This window comes from Oryx dammah, unplaced genomic scaffold (genome assembly GCF_014754425.2).
Source record: "Oryx dammah isolate SB20612 unplaced genomic scaffold, SCBI_Odam_1.1 HiC_scaffold_4, whole genome shotgun sequence".
Taxonomy (NCBI): domain Eukaryota; kingdom Metazoa; phylum Chordata; class Mammalia; order Artiodactyla; family Bovidae; genus Oryx; species Oryx dammah.
Genome location: NW_024070188.1, coordinates 11421386 through 11443593, shown reverse-complemented (window position 1 = coordinate 11443593; position 22208 = coordinate 11421386). Strand labels below are relative to the sequence as shown.

Here is a 22208-nt window from a genome sequence, read left to right as displayed (position 1 = left end):
GCATTTACTGCCCTAGTCATAAATTTGTCATTGGATGAAGTCAGGATAGCATGAAATTGCCATCATGAATCATCCATTTTGGCTCCTGTAAAGTTATCTGTACTGAACTGCTGTGGGCATTATAATTTTGGCTGACCTTGAGGGGCATAATAAGAAGCAACCCTCAAAAGCACCAGGCTAAATCTAAGGATCTTCTTGGTGGCACTGTCCTCTTTTAGAGGAGTCATGGGTGAAAACAAATTTGCTTCAATGTAAAATTAGGGACCAAAGTACTATTTCTGGAAAATTAGTCTGCTTTTGTTTCCTGAATATTGAGAAATATGCATCTGATAATTTTTTGTTACTTGCTAGAAAGACGGACCTGCTGCATGCATTTTGCAAGGGATCCTTCCTCTTGTCTTCATTTCTCCTTTCTCTTCTCGTCTCGTTCTGAAATACTTTAATGTACACAGAATTCTATTTGCCATCTTAAATTCTCTTGGGGACTTAGGTGATGTATGAAAAAAACAAAAAACATTATATTATTGATGGGAAACCATTTATTTTGTGTAAGGAAATCTGTTACTTGGCACTCAGCTGTTTTCAATGGGTATCTGATCATTCAAACAAAGGACACAGGCAGGAAAGATGGCAAAGTGATTAAAAAAAAAAAAAAGAAAAATTCCCAGCTGTCTATTAACTCTGTTAAGAGTAACTATCTGGATCAGTCTAGGTTTCAAAGATCCAAGTATCTACGTCTTCACTTTGTAACAGCAAATGCAATGACTGTGGATAGTGGCTGAATAAAGAATCATTAGCATCTTAATACCCAATACTGATCCTCTAACTAAAGATATATTTACTTGGAATCACAGAAGTTATAAGCATGCACCTAAAAATGTCAAAGTTTCTAGCATATGACTTAATAAGTTGTGTCTGATTTAAAATACAGAATTCGTGATAAGTAAGAAAGAAATACAGTCTCTTAGGGTGGTGCTACTAGTAAAGAACCTGCCTGCCAACGCAGGAGACATAAGAGACACAAGTTCGATGCCTGGGTTGGGAAGATCCCCTGGAGGAGGACGTGGCAATGCACTCCATATTCTTGCCTGGAGAATCTTATGGACAGAGGAGCCTGGTGGGCTACAGTCCACAGGGTCGCGAGAGTCAGACATGACTGAAGTGACTAGCGGGCACACATGCACAGGCTTGTGGTATCTTACATTTTTCCAAGTGTAGACTTAATTTTAGTTAACAATATTGTCTTGACTTTCTATGACATGTGACGACAATTTCCTGTTTTGCCCAATCTTTTCTAACCCAGCTTTGTAGCTTCTAAGCAGGAAGATACTAAAGGTACATTATTACAGGTACAAATACTGGGAGTGGAAAAGAATACATACATACTCTGCCATTTTACATAAGGAACTTGAGAGTATCCATGAATTTTGGTATCCATGGGGTCTCCTGGAGCCATTTCCTGTGTCTACTGAGGGACAACTATATTGTTATGACAAGGGGGACACAATGCTAGTCTTCAGGTATTGTACAGCATCCTCTCTGGCTGGGTAGTCTGGGTAAGCACATTATTCAAACATATTCTCAGGTATGGTGCTGTACAATGCAGGCATCATGACATAAATAGCACCACAGCTACTATCCAAGATAAAGAAAAAATATTCCATTCCTTCTGTCAGTATTTTTATGGACTATCACCTAAGTTCCAAGTATGTTTAATGCCTGCTAACTGATAAGGCTCATATCTTCTATAGATGGAATCTGCAGAGCTGTCAGAATAATTATTTGACAATAACAAATTTAAGCAGACAGCAGACTATCTTAGCTACCATCTTAAGCTACGTGGCTTAAACAACTGGCTAGACTAATCCTGACTCCCTTAATTAGTTTGCTCAGATGCTAGAATTATCTGAGACTATTATTTAATGGATTTTCCAAACCTTGAGAAGCCAGTGACCTATGAGTTCAGGTTTCAAACTGGCATTGTAGACTCTGATTTAGCTGTCTCCTTTTTGATCCAGTTGAACTCTGGGTGGAGGAGTTAACAGAGGAAGCAAAATGCATTTTCCAAACTATAGAAGGACATGAAGTAAATTCTCCTTTCAATCTGCAATCATCTACTACATGCCTGACTTCTCAGCTGGATTTTCCAAGAATAGTCTAATGGCTTTGTGTTAGTCACTCAGTCATGTCTGACTCTTTGCGACCCCATGGCCTATCCATGGAATTCTCTAATAAAGTAATGGCTATTCTTTTTTTATTTTTCCTTTTAGCATGCCAATTTGTATTTTATTCATAACCAATTACATGGCTGTTAATAAGAAAATTTGCACTATAAACAAAGCATTAGCTTTGATTGCCTGTGAATGAAGGCCAAGGAGTCTGTTAAAATAACTGTCTTGACAATGTGCACAAACCATGTAAGTCAACAGCAGGGATGTTACAAGAAAGCAAGATAAGTATAAATAATTTTCAGTTGGAACAAGCCTGAATATACATCAATGCAGATAATAAAGGAAATATTCAAGGTCCAGCAGGCTGATAGGATAAAACTACTATTTGTATCAGATTCTGGGCATGTCATTTTTCATAAACTCTTTTCTAATAAATGTGCCAATAAACGTGGTCCATGGGGTCGCTAAGAGTAGGACACGACTGAGCGACTTCACTTTCACTTTTCACTTTCATGCATTGGAGAAGGCAATGGCAACCCACTCCAGTGTTCTTGCCTGGAGAATCCCAGGGACGGGGGAGCCTGGTGGGCTGCCGTCTATGGGGTCGCACAGAGTCGGACACGACTGAAGCGGCTTAGCAGCAGCAGCAGCAAACGTGGTGCACTTTGCCAGGATGAATATCATGCCCACCGTCATTTTCTTTCTGATATACGACACTCCTTTTGGTTATACTGAATTATCGAGTACATAATTCCCTTTAGTAGCTGTTATTCATAAATTACCTCAGAAAAGATCGATTTTAATGCCCAATTGTAATAATCTGAAGGTATGTTCCACTAATTATGTTTTTCTTTTATTTTCACACTGAGCTCGGCACTTGAAAACTCATGCAAAATACATACCTCACTTTTGATACCATCAGCATTTTAGTCAGAAAAGAGTAAACTGACATATTTTAGAGTTTTCATGCAAAGTTATAAAATAAGTACAGTCCCTACACTACCAGTGGGTTAGGTTATGCTATTTTCGGTCTAGTAAGTACCAGTGAAACATGATTCAGGTAGAACTGGAAAGTAAAAGCAGTTTCCAATACAAAACAAACCAAAAGGATTTTCATTCTGAGTTGTAAGTTTCCAAAGTATTCAAACAAATCAACACATACCTCTTCTATCTTCTTCTGCATTATCGTCCATTGACTTTCCCATTCCTTTCTTTCATTGTCAAACTGGTCCAGTAATTCCATTTTTTCCTTGTACCAGTTACTCTCTGTGTTCTCCCACTGCTTGTGCAGGTCCATGGCAACCGTGTGAGTGTTAGTGAAGGGGTATTTCTGTTCGTCTCTGCCTTCTCTTAACTGTTTCTTGGAAGCTTGGAGCTGTTTTATTTGAAGCGGTCTCACTTGCCTTTAAAACAAAGCCTAATATAAACATAACAAGAGAGAGTTCCAAATCCGTGTGCTTTCTGGAAACATGTTATCAGATTGTCAAGAGCCATTGACATAAACAAACCATAGGAAAATTGGACTCAAAAGACGAGATGACAAAAATATCTGCTTAAGAAGAGACTAGCACAATCAAAAACAAACAAAAAAAGTATCATCCAGGTTTTTTTCTTCCTCTTTCTGAAACCAGACAGCAAAATTACAGTGGACAGGATGGTTAAATGCATGTGTGAGATGTAACTATTCCTTAAACTAACCGCCTAATCTAAAGATAGAATTTTTGATGAATTTAAGAGTGGAAGTATGAAATTCAACTGGATAGTCACAGCTATACAACTGCAGTAGATTCTTCTGCAGTAGAATTACTCCTTCTGTTCTGATGCAACCAGATTATATAATTTTATGATTTTTAAAGTCCTGAGATGGTGCTGTGCTACAGTCTTCATTGTACACTGAAGAGTTCAATCTTGTGGCAAATGTAGTTACCATATCAATAAGACCCCAATGTTGGTAGTCAATCTGGGACTGATAGTATCAGCAAGAAACCAAACTAAAGCATGGAAAAATATTGTCATTATTTTATTTCATCAAGTAAAATACTAAAACAGCAAAATTATTCTGAAAATCATGTTAGAACTTATCCGTGCTCTTTTTTCCTTCTAATAGCAAATTTGGAAAGCCAGCAGTGGCTACAGGACTGGAAAAGGTCAGTTTTCATTCCAATCCCAAAGAAAGGCAATGCCAAAGAATGCTAAAACTACCGCACAATTGCACTCATCTCACACGCTAGTAAAGTAATGCTCAAAATTCTCCAAGCCAGGCTTCAGCAATACATGAACTATGAACTTCCAGATGTTCAAGCTGGTTTTAGAAAAGGCAGAGGAACCAGAGATCAAATTGCCAACATCTGCTGGATCATGGAAAAAGCAAGAGAGTTCCAGAAAAACATCGATTTCTGCTTTATTGACTACGCCAAAGCCTTTGACTGTGTGGATCACAAGAAACTGTGGAAAATTCTGAAAGAGATGGGAATACCAGACCACCTGACCTGCCTCTTGAGAAACCTATATGCAGGTCAGGAAGCAACAGTTAGAACTGGACATGGAACAACAGACTGCTTCCAAATAGGAAAAGGAGTACGTCAAGGCTGTCTATTGTCACCCTGCTTATTTAACTTCTATGCAGAGTACATCATGAGAAACGCTGGACTGGAAGAAGCACAAGCTGGAATCAAGATTGCCTGGAGAAATATCAATAACCTCAGATATGCAAATGACATCACCCTTATGGCAGAAAGTGAAGAGGAACTAAAAAGCCTCCTGATGAAAGTGAAAGAGGAGAGTGAAAAAGTTGGCTTAAAGCTCAACATTCAGAAAATGAAGATCATGGCATCTGGTCCCATCACTTCATGGGAAATAGATGGGGAAACAGTGGAAACAGTGTCAGACTTTATTTTTTGGGGCTCCCAAATCACTGCAGATGGTGATTGCAGCCATGAAATTAAAAGACGCTTACTCCTTGGAAGGAAAGTTATAACCAACCTAGATAGCATATTCAAAAGCAGAGACCAAAGGTCCATCTAGTCAAGGCCATGGTTTTTCCAGCAGTCATGTATGGATGTGAAAGTTGGACTGTGAAGAAGGCTGAGCACCGAAGAATTGATGCTTTTGAACTGTGGTGTTGGAGAAGACTCTTGAGAGTCCCTTAGACAGAAAGAAGATCCAACCAGTCCATTCTGAAGGAGATCAGTCCTGGGTGTTCATTGGAAGGACTGATGCTAAAGCTGAAACTCCAGTACTTTGGTCATCTCGTGCGAAGAGTTGACTCATTGGAAAAGACTCTAATGCTCGGAGGGATTGGGGGCAGGAGGAGAAGGAGACAACAGAGGATGAGATGGCTGGATGGCATCACTGACTCGATGCAGTTGAGTTTGGGTGAACTCCAGGAGTTAGTGATGGACAGGGAGGCCTGGCATGCTGTGATTCATGGGGTCACAAAGAGTCAGACATGACTGAGAGACTGAACTGAACTGAACTGAACTGAACTGAATAGACTAGATATCAGAATGTATGTTCTCATAATGAATTTAGAGTATTAATGAAAATGTTTTGATCACTTTGCAGGGAAATCTTTGATCATACTAAGCACTGACTGAAATTAGATTTCTAGCATTTAGGGCATGTGTACTCAGGATTTTAAGATGCACTTTAAAATACCTGATTGGTAACTCTTTTATAACACACCTAAAATTTCTGAGATTTGTTTACTTACATTAGAATGGGGGATATCCACAGGGTTATTATAAAGATTAAATGACATGAATAAAAAAAAGATTTGAGAAAGATACAATTTCCTGTTTCTTGTTTAAAAAAAAAAAATCTTGTGCTGACTTCCACTGAAAGTATTTTTTTTAGTAAAGCCAGATACATTTTTAATGGGTAGAAAAGCATGCTTAAAATGTTCAAATCTCCATCTAAGATAATCATGCCTAAAAGAAGTCTTTAACTCTGACTTTTTAGGCCACGACCAAAGTGCCTTAACTTACCAGGTGGCAGATGATGCTACTTTTGAGCTAATTCTCAAGAGTCGCAGCTGCCTGGGTGCTGGCATTGTCAAATGAAGCCCACAAAACCAGGCAGCAAGCCTCAGTCTGCAGTCATAGAAGAAGGCCACATATTTCATATCCCAAATATAAACATTGAAGACATTTGATTTTTTTTTTTTTTTTGGTCAGGCTGTCCTGAATGTGCATATCATGTGCTAAATGGTGCCAAACATACACTTTTGAGCTGCAATCTATTAATGAATTATAATAGACTAATAAGAGTCAAAGAATATGCAGGGCTCCACCCTCAAAAAACACCCCAATAATGTTAGGACCTATATGGTTATTCTTCTCTCAATAAATTTATTACAGATACTTTGATCATTCTTACCTACTTCTTTGGCACTCTACTGTGACTAATTCAGCCAAGAAAAAGAAGTAAGTTCAGATTTAGCCATTAAAAACACTACCGTGTCTTATTTTATCCAGTTTTTCTAATCTCATTTTCCATCCTCTCTGTCCCCCTTCCCTCCTTTTGCTACCGTCCAGCCCTATGAGACAGTGATCAGAGGTGCGTGCCACAGCAAATGGAAGCTGCCCCAAAATAATGTGTCGATGAAAACACAACATAATGAAGAGAGTAAAGAATACATGGAATTTTGTCTTAGTGAATCTGTTACTGATTTTGATTACCTACTAATCTTGTAGGTTCACCTAATTCACAGGAAATGAAGACAGTGCTAATTTTCAGAGAATACAGACTGCTTTACTATATGTAATTAATTATGAGCTAAAACTATCTTGCAGACTAGCAGGCATTTAACATTAAAACTTCTTAGGAAGAGTGGAATGGTTTAAGATATCAATAGAAAGTCGCACATTTAACCAATCAAGTTATAGAAAGAGAGCAGACTAATTTCGAGCTACTAGAAAAGAGGTGCCATGACGGTCCCTGTTTCATTCCGTCTTTAAACACTGAATGTACAGAAATCAACATAAAGCGTCTCCTACAATTATGTAGCAAGTGGCTTCAATTTTTCTTTTCAAATTCTTGAACCACTTTCAAATCAGGGTTAAAGGGCAACAGACCCTTTTCTTTTTTACCTACTTGAAGAACATCATCCAGGAGAACCTTCAATCAGGCTTGCGCCTGGTAACAGGGCTACCCATGAATCCAGGTAATGTTCCTGAAGCAGACAGAACCCTGCACTTAACTGCAAACAGCCAAACACATCACTTAATATGGAGAAGGACCAATCTTCTCCTTTCCAAGACTAGAGCCATATCTAGTGCCACAAAACCCAATGGTTATGGATCAAAAACAAGCCTTTGAGAGAAAATTCCTATAGAGCAATGTCTGTGTCAATTTCTGTGGGTTTATTGTACTTTCCACTGCCTATGTCTTGTCATAAATGTCAAATATAATAGAGCTGAACATATTGCTTTCTCCTCCAAAAATAAAGTGGGGTCCAAAGCATTTTGTGAGGATTAAATATGCAAGAAAGAGAACGCTTAATCCAAGCACCTAACACTGTTTCGGATCATACTGGGTGCTCAATAAAGGGCTGCTTTCTTCCTCTATCCGTTCTCCCTCTCTCCTTTCTCCCTCTCTCTTTTTTTGGTCTTCCCCTGCACCCTTCTTTCTTTAATCTATTTTCCTCTAGATAAAACTATGATTTTGATTTAATTAGAAAATTCACAGAAGCAAGTGTAATTGTGTGGACTCATAGTTTTAATGGTTTTCCTTTGCCTTCAGTGTTTTTCAAGTATTTTAAGAACAGAAGGCAAGTTAAAGATTTAGGAATTTTTTTATTGTTAGTAAAAATCTAAGTAGACGAATCTTATATAAAACTGCTCTTGTTATAATTCTCCCTAAATGTTAAAAAAAAAAAAAAAACCAACTAAATAGAGCAATTCTGTAGGGACATAATGTTCTGAAATGGAAAGTTATGGGGTAAAATGGCTCAACCGATTCAAAAACTCAATTTCAGTGCTTTCTGCGGAGGCAAATATAAAAGTTCTCTTTGTTCCTAGCTGTCACTCTTTTTCGCCCACAGATACCGGTATCTCCGTGGGAGAGAAAGAAGAATTTCTGCTATCTACACCCCTCCCCAGGTCTCCTTGACTCTCCATTTCACTTCACTCTCTCCAGAATTTCATTCAGAATAAAAATGTGTAAGCGCACATGTAAAGTATCAGAGGGAGTTGCATTACTCAGTTATGCACACACATTCTTCCCCCAACAGCTCTAAGTGAGCATTACATAATCCATTTTAACCCACTTCTCCCTCCCCAAGGCCGGAAGCCAAATTTGTAGAAGAGTTGTGAGTGGGTTGCATAAATTTGATGATGAGAGGAAAATAAGTTCTGCTAACCTTCCGGCCCTACTAGGAAGCAAAATTTAGGAGCAACACAGGGATTTCACAATAAATCAGTTCCATTTCCCATGTTAGGCTCACTTCTTCATCTGAGGGATGCCCCACTCTTAACTACACCTTCATCATTACCACTTCAACCTTCATCTTCCCCACTAAAAACTGGATTTTAGCCAAAGAAATGAAACAATGTTAGGAGAGGAGACTCCACCACAACTTCTCCCTTTGGAAAGTTGTGTTCACAGTTTGTTTCCTATTCTCTGATTCCCTTCCCCTAAACATGCTACTTTTCATATCATGGAGACATTTTCATTTGTAGGAGGTTACACATTCCAAGAGGAATGCCACAAACAGTAGGTACTGTCAATCGCACAATTCCTAGAACAACTGTTTGCCTTGGAGATGCTTTGCTTCCTCTTAACTTTGAGGAATCAGGAATTCCCTTGACTATACCCATCAAAGTTACACACCATTTGCTTCCAGGATTCTCCAGCCCTGTCTCCAGGCTATTAGGAATCACTTGCAACATTTCAGCTGATTAACAGACCTTATTCCTCCCATAGTGTTCACTGGCAAAGGCATCTTTCCAAAGAAAACCATGACTTGATTCTGTTACAAGGCAAAAGGGAATTTTTAAAACTGGCTATTTCAACATGTTCTTTATCTTTCAATAGAGTCAAAGGAATATTACCACACACAATTCTGAAAAATCAATTTTGCCTTTCCATTATCTTCTTGTTATATATTCTTGTTATCTCTTGAGTTATATATTCAACCTAGAAAATATCCAACCTACAGGCACACTGATTTTACTTAACTGATAAAAGCTTTGAAAAATACATTTGGCTTGGATAAACAGATGCCTAAACTTAACCAGCTTAAACAGTAGAAGCCGTAGATTAAGGTCCCCTCCTAACTGCAGATGAACCATTATGAATGTTATGCACTTCAACTCAAATTACAGAAACATTTCTCATGCAGTGAGTAAACCATCATCTTGGATGAAACCACACTGATTTATTTTTCCCTGCCATTTTCCAATGCCAACAATTTCAAAGACTGTGAACTTCACTCGGTAAATGTTAAAAAGTCTTCCTCCTAATGAAACTAGTTTTCAAATAAATAAATTTAGTGAAATCCTACAGCAGGGAAAGCGGTCTTCAAAGTTCTGAGAAGCAGTGTTTGAAAAACCGTCTCACAGAGCGGATGGCACCATCAGTCCAGAGTCAGGAAATCCACTCACGGCAGCTGAACCCTTTCTTCCCTGGGAGTCAGTAAAATCCGTTACGCACCCCGCCCCACTGTTTTGAAACCCAGGCACTGATGCTGAATCAAGCAGATGTTGAAACCACTCTCCACTTAAACGGTATCCACAGCTTTAAACATGTCAGCGGCAACTCCTCTCTATATTTTGCCACAATTACTCACTTGCTTTCAAACTGTCAGAAAACAAACATACCTTTTTGCACTGGGGAGAAATCCTATGGAGGTCCAACTACCGGTCAAACTAGCAATGGGAGGACAGCTGGCTGTTTTAGAGTGAAAAGTCTTTGACGTCTTGGAGCAGTGAATCTTGCTTCTTTGCATGAAATGGGAATGTAAAATCAGTCCCACCATTCAACAGAGAAGTACTGACAAATCCCTTTGAAACCTCTACCACTTTCACAAATCAAAAAGCTGCTCAGCCCAGTGTCACAGCAGCAGCTGAGACTACTGTGACGTCAGTTGCTCGGAGGCGGCCTTCGAGTCACCTCTTCCAACCAGAGCTCTGTAACTTTAGAGCAGCTCCTACTCTGGGTAAACAACTCCAGGTCCAGGACATTTTTAACTTTTATAAGGGAGCCCAGTATTTCTAAACTTGCCAAAAGAGCTGGTGTTAATATCACACGATGACAATGGCCAATTTTAGATTTCACTTATTTGGACAAGTTAACTCCTTGTTTACAGGCAAGAATCATCTTGCCTACCTCTCTCTTCCCCCCTTTCAGAACTTCACTTTTTGGTGCCTTTGGAAGCTGGTGTTTTATGTGGCAGAAATTTCATATATGTAATCTCAAAAGATTTGTGAAGATGTATCAAACTTCTGTCTTGAAATAAGGTAGAAATGGCATATAAAGACCAGCCTCCTTGTTCTTTGTGATTCATTGGTAGCTTGCTGCCTATATCTATAGTGATGGTGATGTCTTTCTGCTAGAGGAAATTAGATACCATGGGAAACGATATTTATTGTGGGAAGGGAAAAAAAAAACAATGAGATACTTGTTTTCAGTTAAGGCGTGCTGCAGCTTAATTCAGCAAATATGCTAGATAAAACTTTAAATAATAAGGGCTTATCCTCAAGTCCAAAGTCTGTGTGGTCCTTAAGGCACTACATATTCACTGTCACAGTATTTTGCCTGCTTCCAGATAAATGGTTCATGGGGAGCTAAAATGTTTACTAAGTATAACCTGCTCATAGTAGGACTTTAATATATGTAGGACAATTAAATGGAATCATACTCTGTGTTTTCAAAGCCCAGCATCATAATCTCAAAAGCAATTAACAACAATAGTAGTTATAGTAATAACAGTGATGATTCTTGGAGAGACAACTCTGCACAGCTCTGTGCTAAGTACTTCTAGTAGCTAATGTATCTTCATTTTAGTTCACTCTTGCAGAAAATGTGTCTGTAGATATTAATCCAATTTTAATGATAAAATCAGGGCTCAAAGAGGCCAAGTATCTTGCTGAAATTCACAGAAGCTTGACTACATCAGAGGAGTAGGTCTTAGAACTGGATTCTCTAATTGAGGACCCTGGAATTTTGTCACAGAGATATTGGTTTCAAATTACTGCTACCACTTATCTGTGTGAACTTCAAGTTTGTTACTTCTGTAAAGGGATAATTTACCTGTTAAGGATGTTTTAAGAGTATGGGGGGCAGTGAGGGGAGGACTTACAGTACCAGGTACAAGGAAATGTTAGCTCATTCTGCCTCCATCCTTATCAGGACAGAAGGAAGATCTTGGCACGCGGGTGGAGGTGGGAGTTGTGGGGAAAGGAATATCCCCAAGGCATCTCTACAGAATTATCTGATGAAATTGTTTCTCCTACCCTCTCTGTCACTCCAGACCTCTTAATTTCAATGTGTCTTTTGTAAATCAAATTCAGACAGTTTTCCACACCCTATCAGAACTTCAGATAATATGTAGCTAATTACAGAAAGAATTATATTGCTCTCTCCTCTGGTACTTCACTCAATAGTACTTATTTCAATGTAATTTTTGATGGATGTTCCAGTAATTATTTTTTGCAGTTGTTTCATCTGCATCTTGTCATGATAAAGTTGACCTTAAATTATATATAGAATAAAAAATGAGGGATGAAAAACTGATGGAATTTCACCCAAGTCTACCATTTATTCTAGTATTTATCAACCTTTTCTGTTGTATAATTTTATGTGTATTAGCTAATATTTCCAAGCTATATTTCATACCTTAAAGAAATAAAGTAATACAATCAGATGACAGCATACAAAGGCAATAAATATTCCGCACAGGTATTTCTGAACCTTCCCACTAAAAATTTTAAGGAAGTTTGTTTTAAGAAAAGCTCCTGCTGTTATATACACAAAACAAATGGATTTTAAAGACTGATGCCAGTATGCCCAGCCATAGAGTAATACTCAGACATTTAGAAGTTCCTGACATTTTCAAGCAGGAGTCATAATGGCTGAAAACCTTATAGAAAAAGTGCAGTTTGTTGCATAATACAGGTTACTTTGAATCCATATAAATATTTAAACCTTCAAACGTGAAACTGACTCAAATTATTGCTCTATACATTGGAGAGAATTTGGAAGAATCATTTGTATCTGATGTCATACTAATCCTATTTCGACATATAACAAATATGTAAAGAAATGCATATAATAATACTTAAAGTAAATGTAGAAACACAAGCTGCTGTCAAGAAAGAAAAACAGAAAATCCTGGAAAGGGTTTGAAATGATCTGTATAAATGATGATATTAAGCCACAAACTAAAACATTTTGGAAAGGGGGAAAGAGGAATATTGAGAGCATACATGTCACTAGGAAGTGTTTCCAGACTTATAGAATTTTATAGCCAGAAAGAACTGAAACTGTCCAGTCAAGCTTCTCATTTTACAGCTGAGGGAAGAGGCCTTGATGTTATTTACTCAGGGTCACAAAGCCATTTACTAGCAATGTCAGGAACAGAATCCAGGTCTGCTAATTCCTGGGGGAGCGCCTCAAAGTTTAAAATTCCAATGAGCTCAAGGTAAGGAATAGCACCCAGGGATAAGAGTTTTGGGCATGAGACACTGACTTCTAGCCTTGCCAAATCTTAAATTCATTTTTTCTAAGTCCAAATGAGGGGGCTAATACTAATATTTCATCTTCCAAGTATGATGCAGGAGTCATATAAGACAGTATTATCTTTATAACTATTTATCTTGAAAAGTTTGTATCGTTCAATAATATAAGTCCTTGGTCAGAATATGAAGACAAAAGAATTTTAACTGAGTGATCGTAAAAAACCTGGGGATTAAAGCACCAACTTTGTCTTTAGCATATATTGCACATTTCATTTACAGTTCTCTATCTGAAGAATGATTTTGAAGCACCACAAAGTGGTTATTTATTTCATCTCTTTATGCTATAACAGCTATGGCCGTATATTAGATTGGGTAGCTTCTGATTTCTTGCTTATATAGTTTTTCAGGCCCTTCTTCCTTTACTCTTTAAACATATTTGCCAGCTAAAGGGGTACTGTTTTTCTATTTTTATTATAAAGAGATGGAAAAAATTGGAAGGGATGACTTTGAAAAACTGAACTCATAGCATATTAAAATTTAGAAGCTATTACACGTGCCAAATCTTAAATAATCCTTCCTTACAGTATAGTATCTGCCCTTTGCAATTTTTAAAATGCTTTATATGGGAACTCTTAGGACTTTCTGCATTTTTCTAAAACCAAAACTGCTTAAAAAGTCTGCTAATTTGAAAATTATAAATTTTAACAAATTATATCTACTTAATAAAAATAAAGTGCTTCATGAAACATCTCAGTTGTTTAGTAGAACTCTCTTGAATCTTAATCTTCCATTCTTAAGGAGAGGTCTTGGGTACTCTTAACATTCCACTTAATGAATATTTGTGAGCACCAACTCTGGGTCAGGTGTAGGGTTGGATTCTGAGGACTGCAAGAATAAAGCAAATCTTTGTCGTCAACGAGCTCCATCACCTCTGAAGATCCCTGCAATAGCAACTGCAGCATGACTACTCACTTTCTGAGTATTCCTTGAAACAAATGAACAAATACGGAGCACCTCTCTTGGTAGTCCCCACAGCATTCTGCCACCGGGAGCACCATTCAGTATTACTTTCAGACCTTGCTGTACACTGCAATCACTCAAAGAAATACTTTAAAAATTCTCCTCCAGAGACTTTTTGTACCAGACCATCCAGTGATGAGGCCCAGGTTTCTTAATTTTTATCATGTTCTACATGATTCTGTCACGTTTGGTCCTGTGTTATATGAGCCATAGAAGGACTCTAGACTCTTGTGTTAGTAAAAGAAATATGATGTCGATACTTACTAGAATCTGTTTGGGGTGACTTATTTTCCATGGAGTTACATGTTTAGATTGTCATGTTCCAGCTAATGTGCTGTTTTCCCAGTGCTGAATGTTTTTCCCTTAAAATCATGGGATGCTGGCTGTCTCCTCTACTCTGACGGATGGCGACGTGTCAAATATGTTAGCCAAGCAAATCTGTCATGGGGTTTATGTACAGGCATTTCCAGATGACAGAAATATTCAAAGGAAAGAGTTTCAAACTATCTGCTTTATTTTTTAAGTACTGGTCTATATTTTGAAGAAACAAAACATTTTTAAAACATGTTTAGTTCTTTAGGACTAGAGACAGATCTTGCTGACAATTTTCCAATTTGTTTCTGGCATCTCACTATATTAAATTGTTTTGTTATTATATTATTATTTGTTTTTATCTCACTATTTTATTTCCAGATTCTTGACTTGGGAAATGTTGATACTGAAGATAATGATAATGTTGATAGTGATGACAATAAAAGCTAAGTGACACAGGCACTCTTCTGGGGCTACCTCTCATTTCATTCCAGAAAAGGGCCTTGGGAATGCCTGTCCACCACAAGAGGGCCACCCTGAGACACTTCATTTAGGCAGTTCCAGCGACAGAGCAGGGCTAAGAGGCCATTGAAAGGGTGTAATAACTTGAAGGACACAGGAATTAATTTGTATGCTCCTCACCCTGCCCCATCCCAGGATATTTCCACCCCACCTTTATCTTCCACCAAAAATGTTAGATTTATCACCATTAAGTGACAGCATTACATTTTAAGTAACTGTCTGATAAAATGCTACTGACAGAGGAAGCGATTATTGGCTAGTCACAACTTTGTTCAGAAAAGGAGAACCAATTAAAAGAACACGAGAAATCCTCCAAAAGAACAACCCATCTCTCTAGTCTACTTGACTCCTAGTTCAAAAAGGAGGTAACAAAAATGCTAAAGGATTTAAGAAAGATGATTAATAGAAGCACAGAGCACTGTAACAAGGAATTAGAAACTATAAAGAGGAACCAATGGAAAATAGATAACTCAATTGCCATGATTACAAACCCATCTAAAAGAAAAGGAGAACAGCTAACACACAAAAAGGGCTGGAAGGAACAGTCAAAGTTTGGATAAGAGCCTGGGAAACGGCTGTAGAGCAGAGAGAGAGACAGACAGAAGATTAGAAAGAAGAACTGAATGAGTGGTGCTAGATATTGAGGGGCTAATGTGAGAGGTCTTGATACCCAGGTGCAAAGAAAATGTGGCATCATGACCTGAGGAGACCACGCTAAAGGATCTGGAGATGAAGGTTCAGAAAGGGAGGCCCCCAGTCATACTTCAGATCCTTTACTGTGGTATAAGACATTTATCTTGGTACAAGATAAAACTTAAGATTATTTATTTAATATGTCTAATAATGCATCAATAACTTAAAAGGAAAACAATCAAAACAAGTAAAATATTATGATCTGAACTTGAAAAACCCTCAACAGGAAATTTGTTTTCAACAACATTCAAACAAATATTCTCATTCTCAAGTCAAAAGCGTTACATGAATATTTTCTGAAAGGATCAAAAACTGCTAAACACCATTGATTATATGAAATTGAAATTGAAGTCGCTCAGTCGTGTCCGACTCTTTGCGACCCCGTGGACTGTAGCCCACCAGGCTCCTCCATCCATGGGATTCTCCAGGCAAGAATACTGGAGTGGGTTGCCATTTCCTTCTCCAGGGGATCTTCCCAACCGTGGGATCGAACCCAGGTCTCCTGCATTGCAGGCAGACGCTTTAACCTCTGAGCTACCAGGGAAGCCTGTGTATAGTAAATTTTAGGGCTTCTCAGGTGGCGCTAAGTGATAAAGAACCTGGCTGCCAACAGAGGAGATACAAGAGACGTGGGTTTGATCCCTGGGCCAGGAAGATCCCCTCACAGAGGGCACAGCAACCCACTCCAGTATTCTTGCCTGGAGAATCTCATGGACAGAGGAGCCTGGCAGGCTACCATCCACAGCGTCTCACAGAGTCAGACACAACTGAAGTGGCTTAGCACACATGCATAGTAAATGTTGTGAATTCGTAAAATCTTACAATTTTATTTTCAGATGCTGGATGTGGATGGTACGCTATTTAGCTATAGAGAAACCCATACAAGTGTGAACTAAAAAACCTTTTATGATTGTAACAATGAAATAAAATAATCAGGAAATGTCAACATATTTAAGCTTATTAAACAGAAACATCTGAGCTATAACATAAGAATAGGTCCTTCGAGACAACACCACCTGGTTTGACAGCAGGAAGTGAAAGGTGGAGACTCTTCCTTGTTTTTAAGAGCTGAGTGTTGCCTTTGCTGGCCCTATTCTCTGATCAAGCGAGGCTGTAACAGTGCTCTACTTGAAAATGGTCCCTAAAAGTGTCAACTTTTCTCACTTTCAATCCTGACTTTACATTAGAGCATCTGACCTGGAGCATGACTGCCAGATGAAAATGAGCTATGGGAATATAGCTACCAATATCACATGAATATCTGGAGTTAAGGCTTAGCGACCAGACTGACATTCCACAGTTCACTGGCAGCTGAGGAAATAATCGTATCCCACTCTACCACACAGAATGAAATGAAGGCTAGGGAATGCAGGCCAATACACATTCCAGGCTCAGCACTGAATTTTCCCTTGTTTTGAGTTTGAGCCTGTTCTGCTTAAAAATAGCCAACTGAATTCTTTTTTTTCTTAAATCTCAGCCAAATTACCAAAGACACTCCTTCCTACGCCCAAGAATGTGCAAGCAATGGAATTTTTGTTTGTTTGAATTTATTTTCAGGGTGATGTTTAAATAGCACAGTTTTCAAAGGCGCCAATAGGAGAAGAGTCCCTGTTTCAATAATTGGAGGACTGTATTTTCTTCATGAACAAAGGAGCCTGGATGTTCCTCTCTTAGAACTAGCTTTATACGACAAAGACCATGCAAGGAACAGAATCAAAGGGGAGGGGAAGGGAGATAGTAGACTTCCTTTCTGAGGTCTTGGGAGTCATCTCTGTTAACTTTTCTTCCCATGTCTATATCCTGCAGTGTAAGGAAGACATCCACCCTAGATCCTGGGTGCTCACAGAACAGCCTCATGTTCCAAGGAGAAGAAGGCAAGGGACAAGGTTAACTTCCATCTGTTGGCAGTTTGCTGAGACCACCTTCCAGTTACTGGCCCCCAGCAGTGCCCTGAGATAAGAGTCAGGCCTGAATTCCCTGACACTGGATGCATTTCCTATTGTACATCACAATGTATACAGATGTGTGCACACACAGGCACAAACTGGGTAACCAGTTCTTCAGTGGGTGGGGCAGAGCCGGAAAGAGCCTCCAAGTCAGTCCTATTTCCCCCCATCTTTTTCTTACTGGGGTTCATACACAAAGAGCCTGGATGGAGTTCAAATTTCTCATGAAATTCTTCTATAAAGTCAATGGCTTAAGGATCCACAGGTAAGGTTAATAACACTGTTGCCAGGAAGAATTTAATGCTTCACAAGAGATCTGAGGACAAGGCTGATGTTTTGGATAGCCTGGACCTCTCTTGGTTAGCCTCTCCTTTCTTGTTCAGGTCACAAGATATTGATATATGTCCTGCACGCATGCTAAGTCTCTTCAGTCGTGTCCGACTCTCTGTGACCCTTATGGACTGTAGCCCACCAGGCTCCGCTGTCCATGGGATTCTCCAGGCAAGAATACTGGAGTGGGTTGCCATGCCCTCCTCCAGGGGATCTTCCCAACCCAGGGATCAAACCCACATCCCTTGAGTCTCCTGCATTGGCAGGCAGGTTCTTTACCACTAGCGCCACGTGGGAAGCCTACCCTTGCATTGATTTCTATATTCTTCCATCCAAGAATGCCTTGGGCTTTTGCTGTGTTCTCTTAGGGAAATCTAACATGCTATCAGGTATGCGATAAAGAATAAATTGCAACCACAAATCTGTTTTTTGTACTTCGGTAAGAATACAAGTCAGAGTTAGCTGTCTACATCTCTGTCCTTGTCAATCAGCCAGTTGAAAGCTGTGAAAACGTAGAAACTGAACCTCAATTTTTTCTATACTTAACACAGCCAATACTTCAAAATGTGTGTTAAATAAACAAAGGATCCATGCTCTTTTTGCTCACATCTCTTACGTATGCTTTCTCTTTTGGGTTTGGAGGGTAGAGTCAGTTAGCATCCGTTATCCCTGGTGGATTTGTGGGACACCATATCCTCTCTGTGGATCACATGGGGAAGCTTTGTGGCAGAGATGATTGTGTAATGACAAAGTGGTGGTTTGTTTTGGTGTGTTGGTGGGGATTATCTTGAGGTTTTAATTCAGCGTTCACGTGCACCATTATTTCCAGGTGTGTGTGTGACCCTGACACACACAATATTCACCGTGGTTCTCCTTTCTGACACGTATTATTCTGATTTGTCTTCTCTAGCTTTGTTTCTTTCAAAAACCTGTTTGAATGAAAGGGGGAATTTTCTAACACTATTCCCAGTATGGAAACAGAGTTGCTTTGTCATTACAGGTCTTCTGGCAAAGGCCATATGACAAAGGTAGGCATGCTCTATAAAGAGGATACAGACGTTCATTAAATGCGTGGAATTTTAAGGTCTACTAAATTCTAGACAACCGATGATTCTATATAGCTAGTATCACACAGTTTGCTGTGACATTGGTATATATGTTGTATATACATTATATACATATTTTAATAATTCAAACATCTAAAGAAGTGGTTCTTGGGAGTTAAAAAATATATATATATATATATCTGCTTGGGTTCATGTATTGGATTTCAATTAATGTGAAGTAGCATCTCAATTCTAAAAACAAGCCAGGAATTCTGATGTGCAGCTAGGATTGAAAACCAGTAATGTAAATATTTAGTTTTTGGTTCTTCTCGTGGTAAAGATAATTTCAATTCCAAAGCCAGTTTCTTAAAGCCACACATGATACTGAATATCTATGACATTTCTGAAGTGAACAAGTGCACTGCACACCATGCTTCCTCATAGGAACAAAGCTAGGAATCTGGGAATGACACGTATTTGAGGTTCTGGCCCTTTTCCTCTAAATGCCAGTAGAGCTTTCAGTCACTGTGACTGGAACCTGAAACACCTCCAATAACTACCAAATGCGTCATAGGTAGATGAGAGAGTCATCACTTAGCTGACTGTATTCCAGTCCAAAGGCAATAAGCATTTCATATAAATTTCTGCCTCAAACATTTACTTTTAGTTCCACTTTCATTGCCAAAATGATTCCTCTGAGATAGCAAAAGTGAAAGTTGCTCAGTAGTACGACCCCATGGATTGTAACCCAGCAGGCTCCTCTGTCCATGGAATTCTCCAGGCAAGAATACTCAAGTGGGTAGCCATTCCCTTCTCCAGGGGATCTTCCCAATCTGGGGATTAAAACCAGGTCTCCTGCATTGCAGGCAGATTCTTTACCATCTATACCACCTGGGAAGCCCCCAAGATGGCAATCTGGGGGTTAATCAAGGTTCTAACAGTCAAATTCTGATTTTTAATTAATTTTTTATTTTTAAAGTGGTTGCTTTCCTTGAGATGAAATATTTTTTAAAGTAACATTTGTATAATTGATTACCTATAGCATTTATGCTATTTCATTTGTTCTTGTCATGAAGTTCTATGTAACCACTTGAAATCTTAAGATGAAAAGCTGGGAAGTACGTACTGACAGATTCTAACTGCTAGTTAACCACTCCTCACTCCCAGTTTCTTTTTTCCCCCAAACAAAGCAAAAACTAAAACTAAATTAAAAATCAGGTACATTAAGAGTAGGTATCCCTGATGGCTCAGACGGTAAAGAATCCACCTGCAATGCGGGAGACCTGGGTTCGATCCCTGGGTTGGGAAGATCCCCTGGAGGAGGGCATGGCAACCCATTCCAGTATTCTTGCCTGGAGAATCCCATGGACAGAGGGGCCTGGGGAAGAGTTGGACACAACTGAGCAACTAAGCGCATTATAAACTCAATTTTTAATTATTATGTAGTTTTTCTTTTTACTAAATTAACACTGAAAGGGAAATTTACGTGCTGAGGGACGAGGACTCAAAAGACTGTGGCCTGCACCAACTTCTGTACTGGAGCAAAGATTTTCCATATATCATTCTTTATGTTGGGGGCAAGATACTTCATTTTGTTAACAGATTTTCACATCTATCTACCAACTCACCAGTATTTCTAAGTAGGTGACTTCAGTAAGTGCTCTCAATCACTCAATCAGCATGACTCAGCATGACTGAGCCCAGTTTTCTACTCTGTAAATTGCCAGTGAGGCGGACGGCATAGGACCTTTTGGCTACAGGAAACCTATCCAGACCACTTTAGGTAGGAGGAGAAAGGGCCGTGCAGAGATTCACCAAAGTAAATTTGTCTACAGAGCAACTCCCACTGGAACTATGCTACTGGCTTTGGACTGTGATTTCATGAAATTCTACAGAATGACTATTTTTTCCCTACTCAGAATACTCCGTATACTGCATTTGGAGCATATTTCCTGCTACAGAAGCAGTTCTACATGGTAACCTATTACAGAGGACAGGATGCCAGGCCACAAACTTGATTAGCAACATACGGCTCGAGTGTAACAGGTGGAAAGGTTTCCCTGGGGGCTCAGCAATAATGAATCCGCCTTCGACGCAGAAGATGCAGGACATGTGGGTTCGATCCCCGGGTTGAGAAGATCCCCTGGAGGAGAGCATGGCAACCCACTCCAGCGTGCTTGCCTGGAGAATCCCATGGACAGAGGAGCCTGGCGGGCTGCAGTCCCAGGAGGCGCAAAGAGTTGGACACGACGGAAGTGACTGAACACGCACACACATAATAAGTAAACACAGATACGGTTGGTTTGGTCGGAATGGTTGAAACTGGTCAAATGCAGAGGACAAAGATAATTCCTTTCTCAGTGAACTAAGGCATGACCCACTCTCATGCTTCCAAACACGTAGACAAGACACCATCAGCATCACAATGACTTGTTTAGTTTCCGTGATGGTCACATTTTATTTCTTCACCATAATTTTTCCTGATACTTATTGGTTATCAAAGTTATTTTGTTAATCTAATACAGTTTAGCAAAAGCATTTTATAAATCTATACATTTTCTAAGGTGTGACCAACTTGTGAATGTCCAGCTTTTGACTTATCATAATAGTCAAATACTGAGAAATAATTGAGAGACTTGGGAAATGTTCACAGTCATTCTTACAGTGATTTAAGAAGAGTACAAATCAAAATGTAAAAGAAAGTAGTAAAAATGAAAATGATTTATAAAAAGAGAAGTCATACTTACACCCTTACCTGAAATATTTAATGCTCAGGCTTCTTACTGAATTTGGTAGTGGGAAGATGTGTCTTTTTAAAGAATAAGCAGTCTTCAGTGTTTTTAGCATTGGTTACTACAGAAATTATACTTCTTTTACTTCTTGTCTTGAAGCGTGAACAAAACAAACAAACTGAAATACTACAATGAATGGTAAATGATGAAAGGTTTACAGTACAAAAAACAGTGTAAAAAGGAAGACAAGTTTAAATATTGTTGTGTAAGAAAGTGATGAAAATAATACAAGAATGAGAATAAGTAAAATGATAGGCTGGAACATCTGGGAAGGTAAATGCAAAGACAGAAAGAAGAATTAATTAATAATAATTTTTAAAACAAGTTTATATCAACTAATCTACATATCCATTCAACTTAAAATAAAGACCCCTCCCTGATATATACTTACAAAGTCTGAAAGCCTACTGTTATATACATACTTTCTCTTACTCTGATTGCTATTTCTTTCTGAGAGTATAATTGAAAAAACACATGCGCAAAGTATTCAAAATCTGCAACAAGGAAATTAAAAACCAACTATTTGATATAATACATAGAGAAAAAATCATTAGCATTTCAAAATTCAACAAGTTTTATCATAAAACTTTTTATTTTTTTAAATAGCAAAGCAAAGCAGCATGCAAGATAAATAAGCCATAGGGTTGGGATTTTTCTAGTTGTGACTAACAGGCAGTTAATGTAATATCATGCTTCT

At 38.7% G+C, this 22208-nt stretch overlaps 2 protein-coding genes across 4 annotated transcripts in view; both read right to left on the bottom strand.

Moving 5' to 3' along the window:
- Window positions 1–22093, bottom strand: part of KIAA0408 (KIAA0408 ortholog) — a 33237-nt gene extending 11144 nt beyond the window's left edge. Inside the window, exons 1-2 of one of the 2 annotated variants that reach the window (XM_040238971.1) lie at window positions 21475–22093; window positions 3334–3588 (exon numbers count right to left, since the gene is read on the bottom strand). In XM_040238971.1, coding sequence (XP_040094905.1) covers window positions 3334–3468 — 135 coding nt within the window. In that variant the 5' untranslated portion in view covers window positions 3469–3588; window positions 21475–22093. Of the gene's footprint in view, window positions 1–3333; window positions 3589–9991; window positions 10237–21474 lie in introns of those variants that run through there. The other variant, XM_040238972.1, reaches the window with a different exon arrangement.
- The window catches only part of SOGA3 (SOGA family member 3), a 77187-nt gene that overhangs the window by 8808 nt on the left and 46171 nt on the right, over window positions 1–22208 (bottom strand). For both annotated transcript variants that reach the window (XM_040238968.1, XM_040238969.1), the window contains exons 6-7: window positions 21475–21776; window positions 3334–3588 (exon numbers count right to left, since the gene is read on the bottom strand). In XM_040238968.1, coding sequence (XP_040094902.1) covers window positions 21666–21776 — 111 coding nt within the window. In that variant the 3' untranslated portion in view covers window positions 3334–3588; window positions 21475–21665. The remainder of the gene's footprint in view (window positions 1–3333; window positions 3589–21474; window positions 21777–22208) is intronic.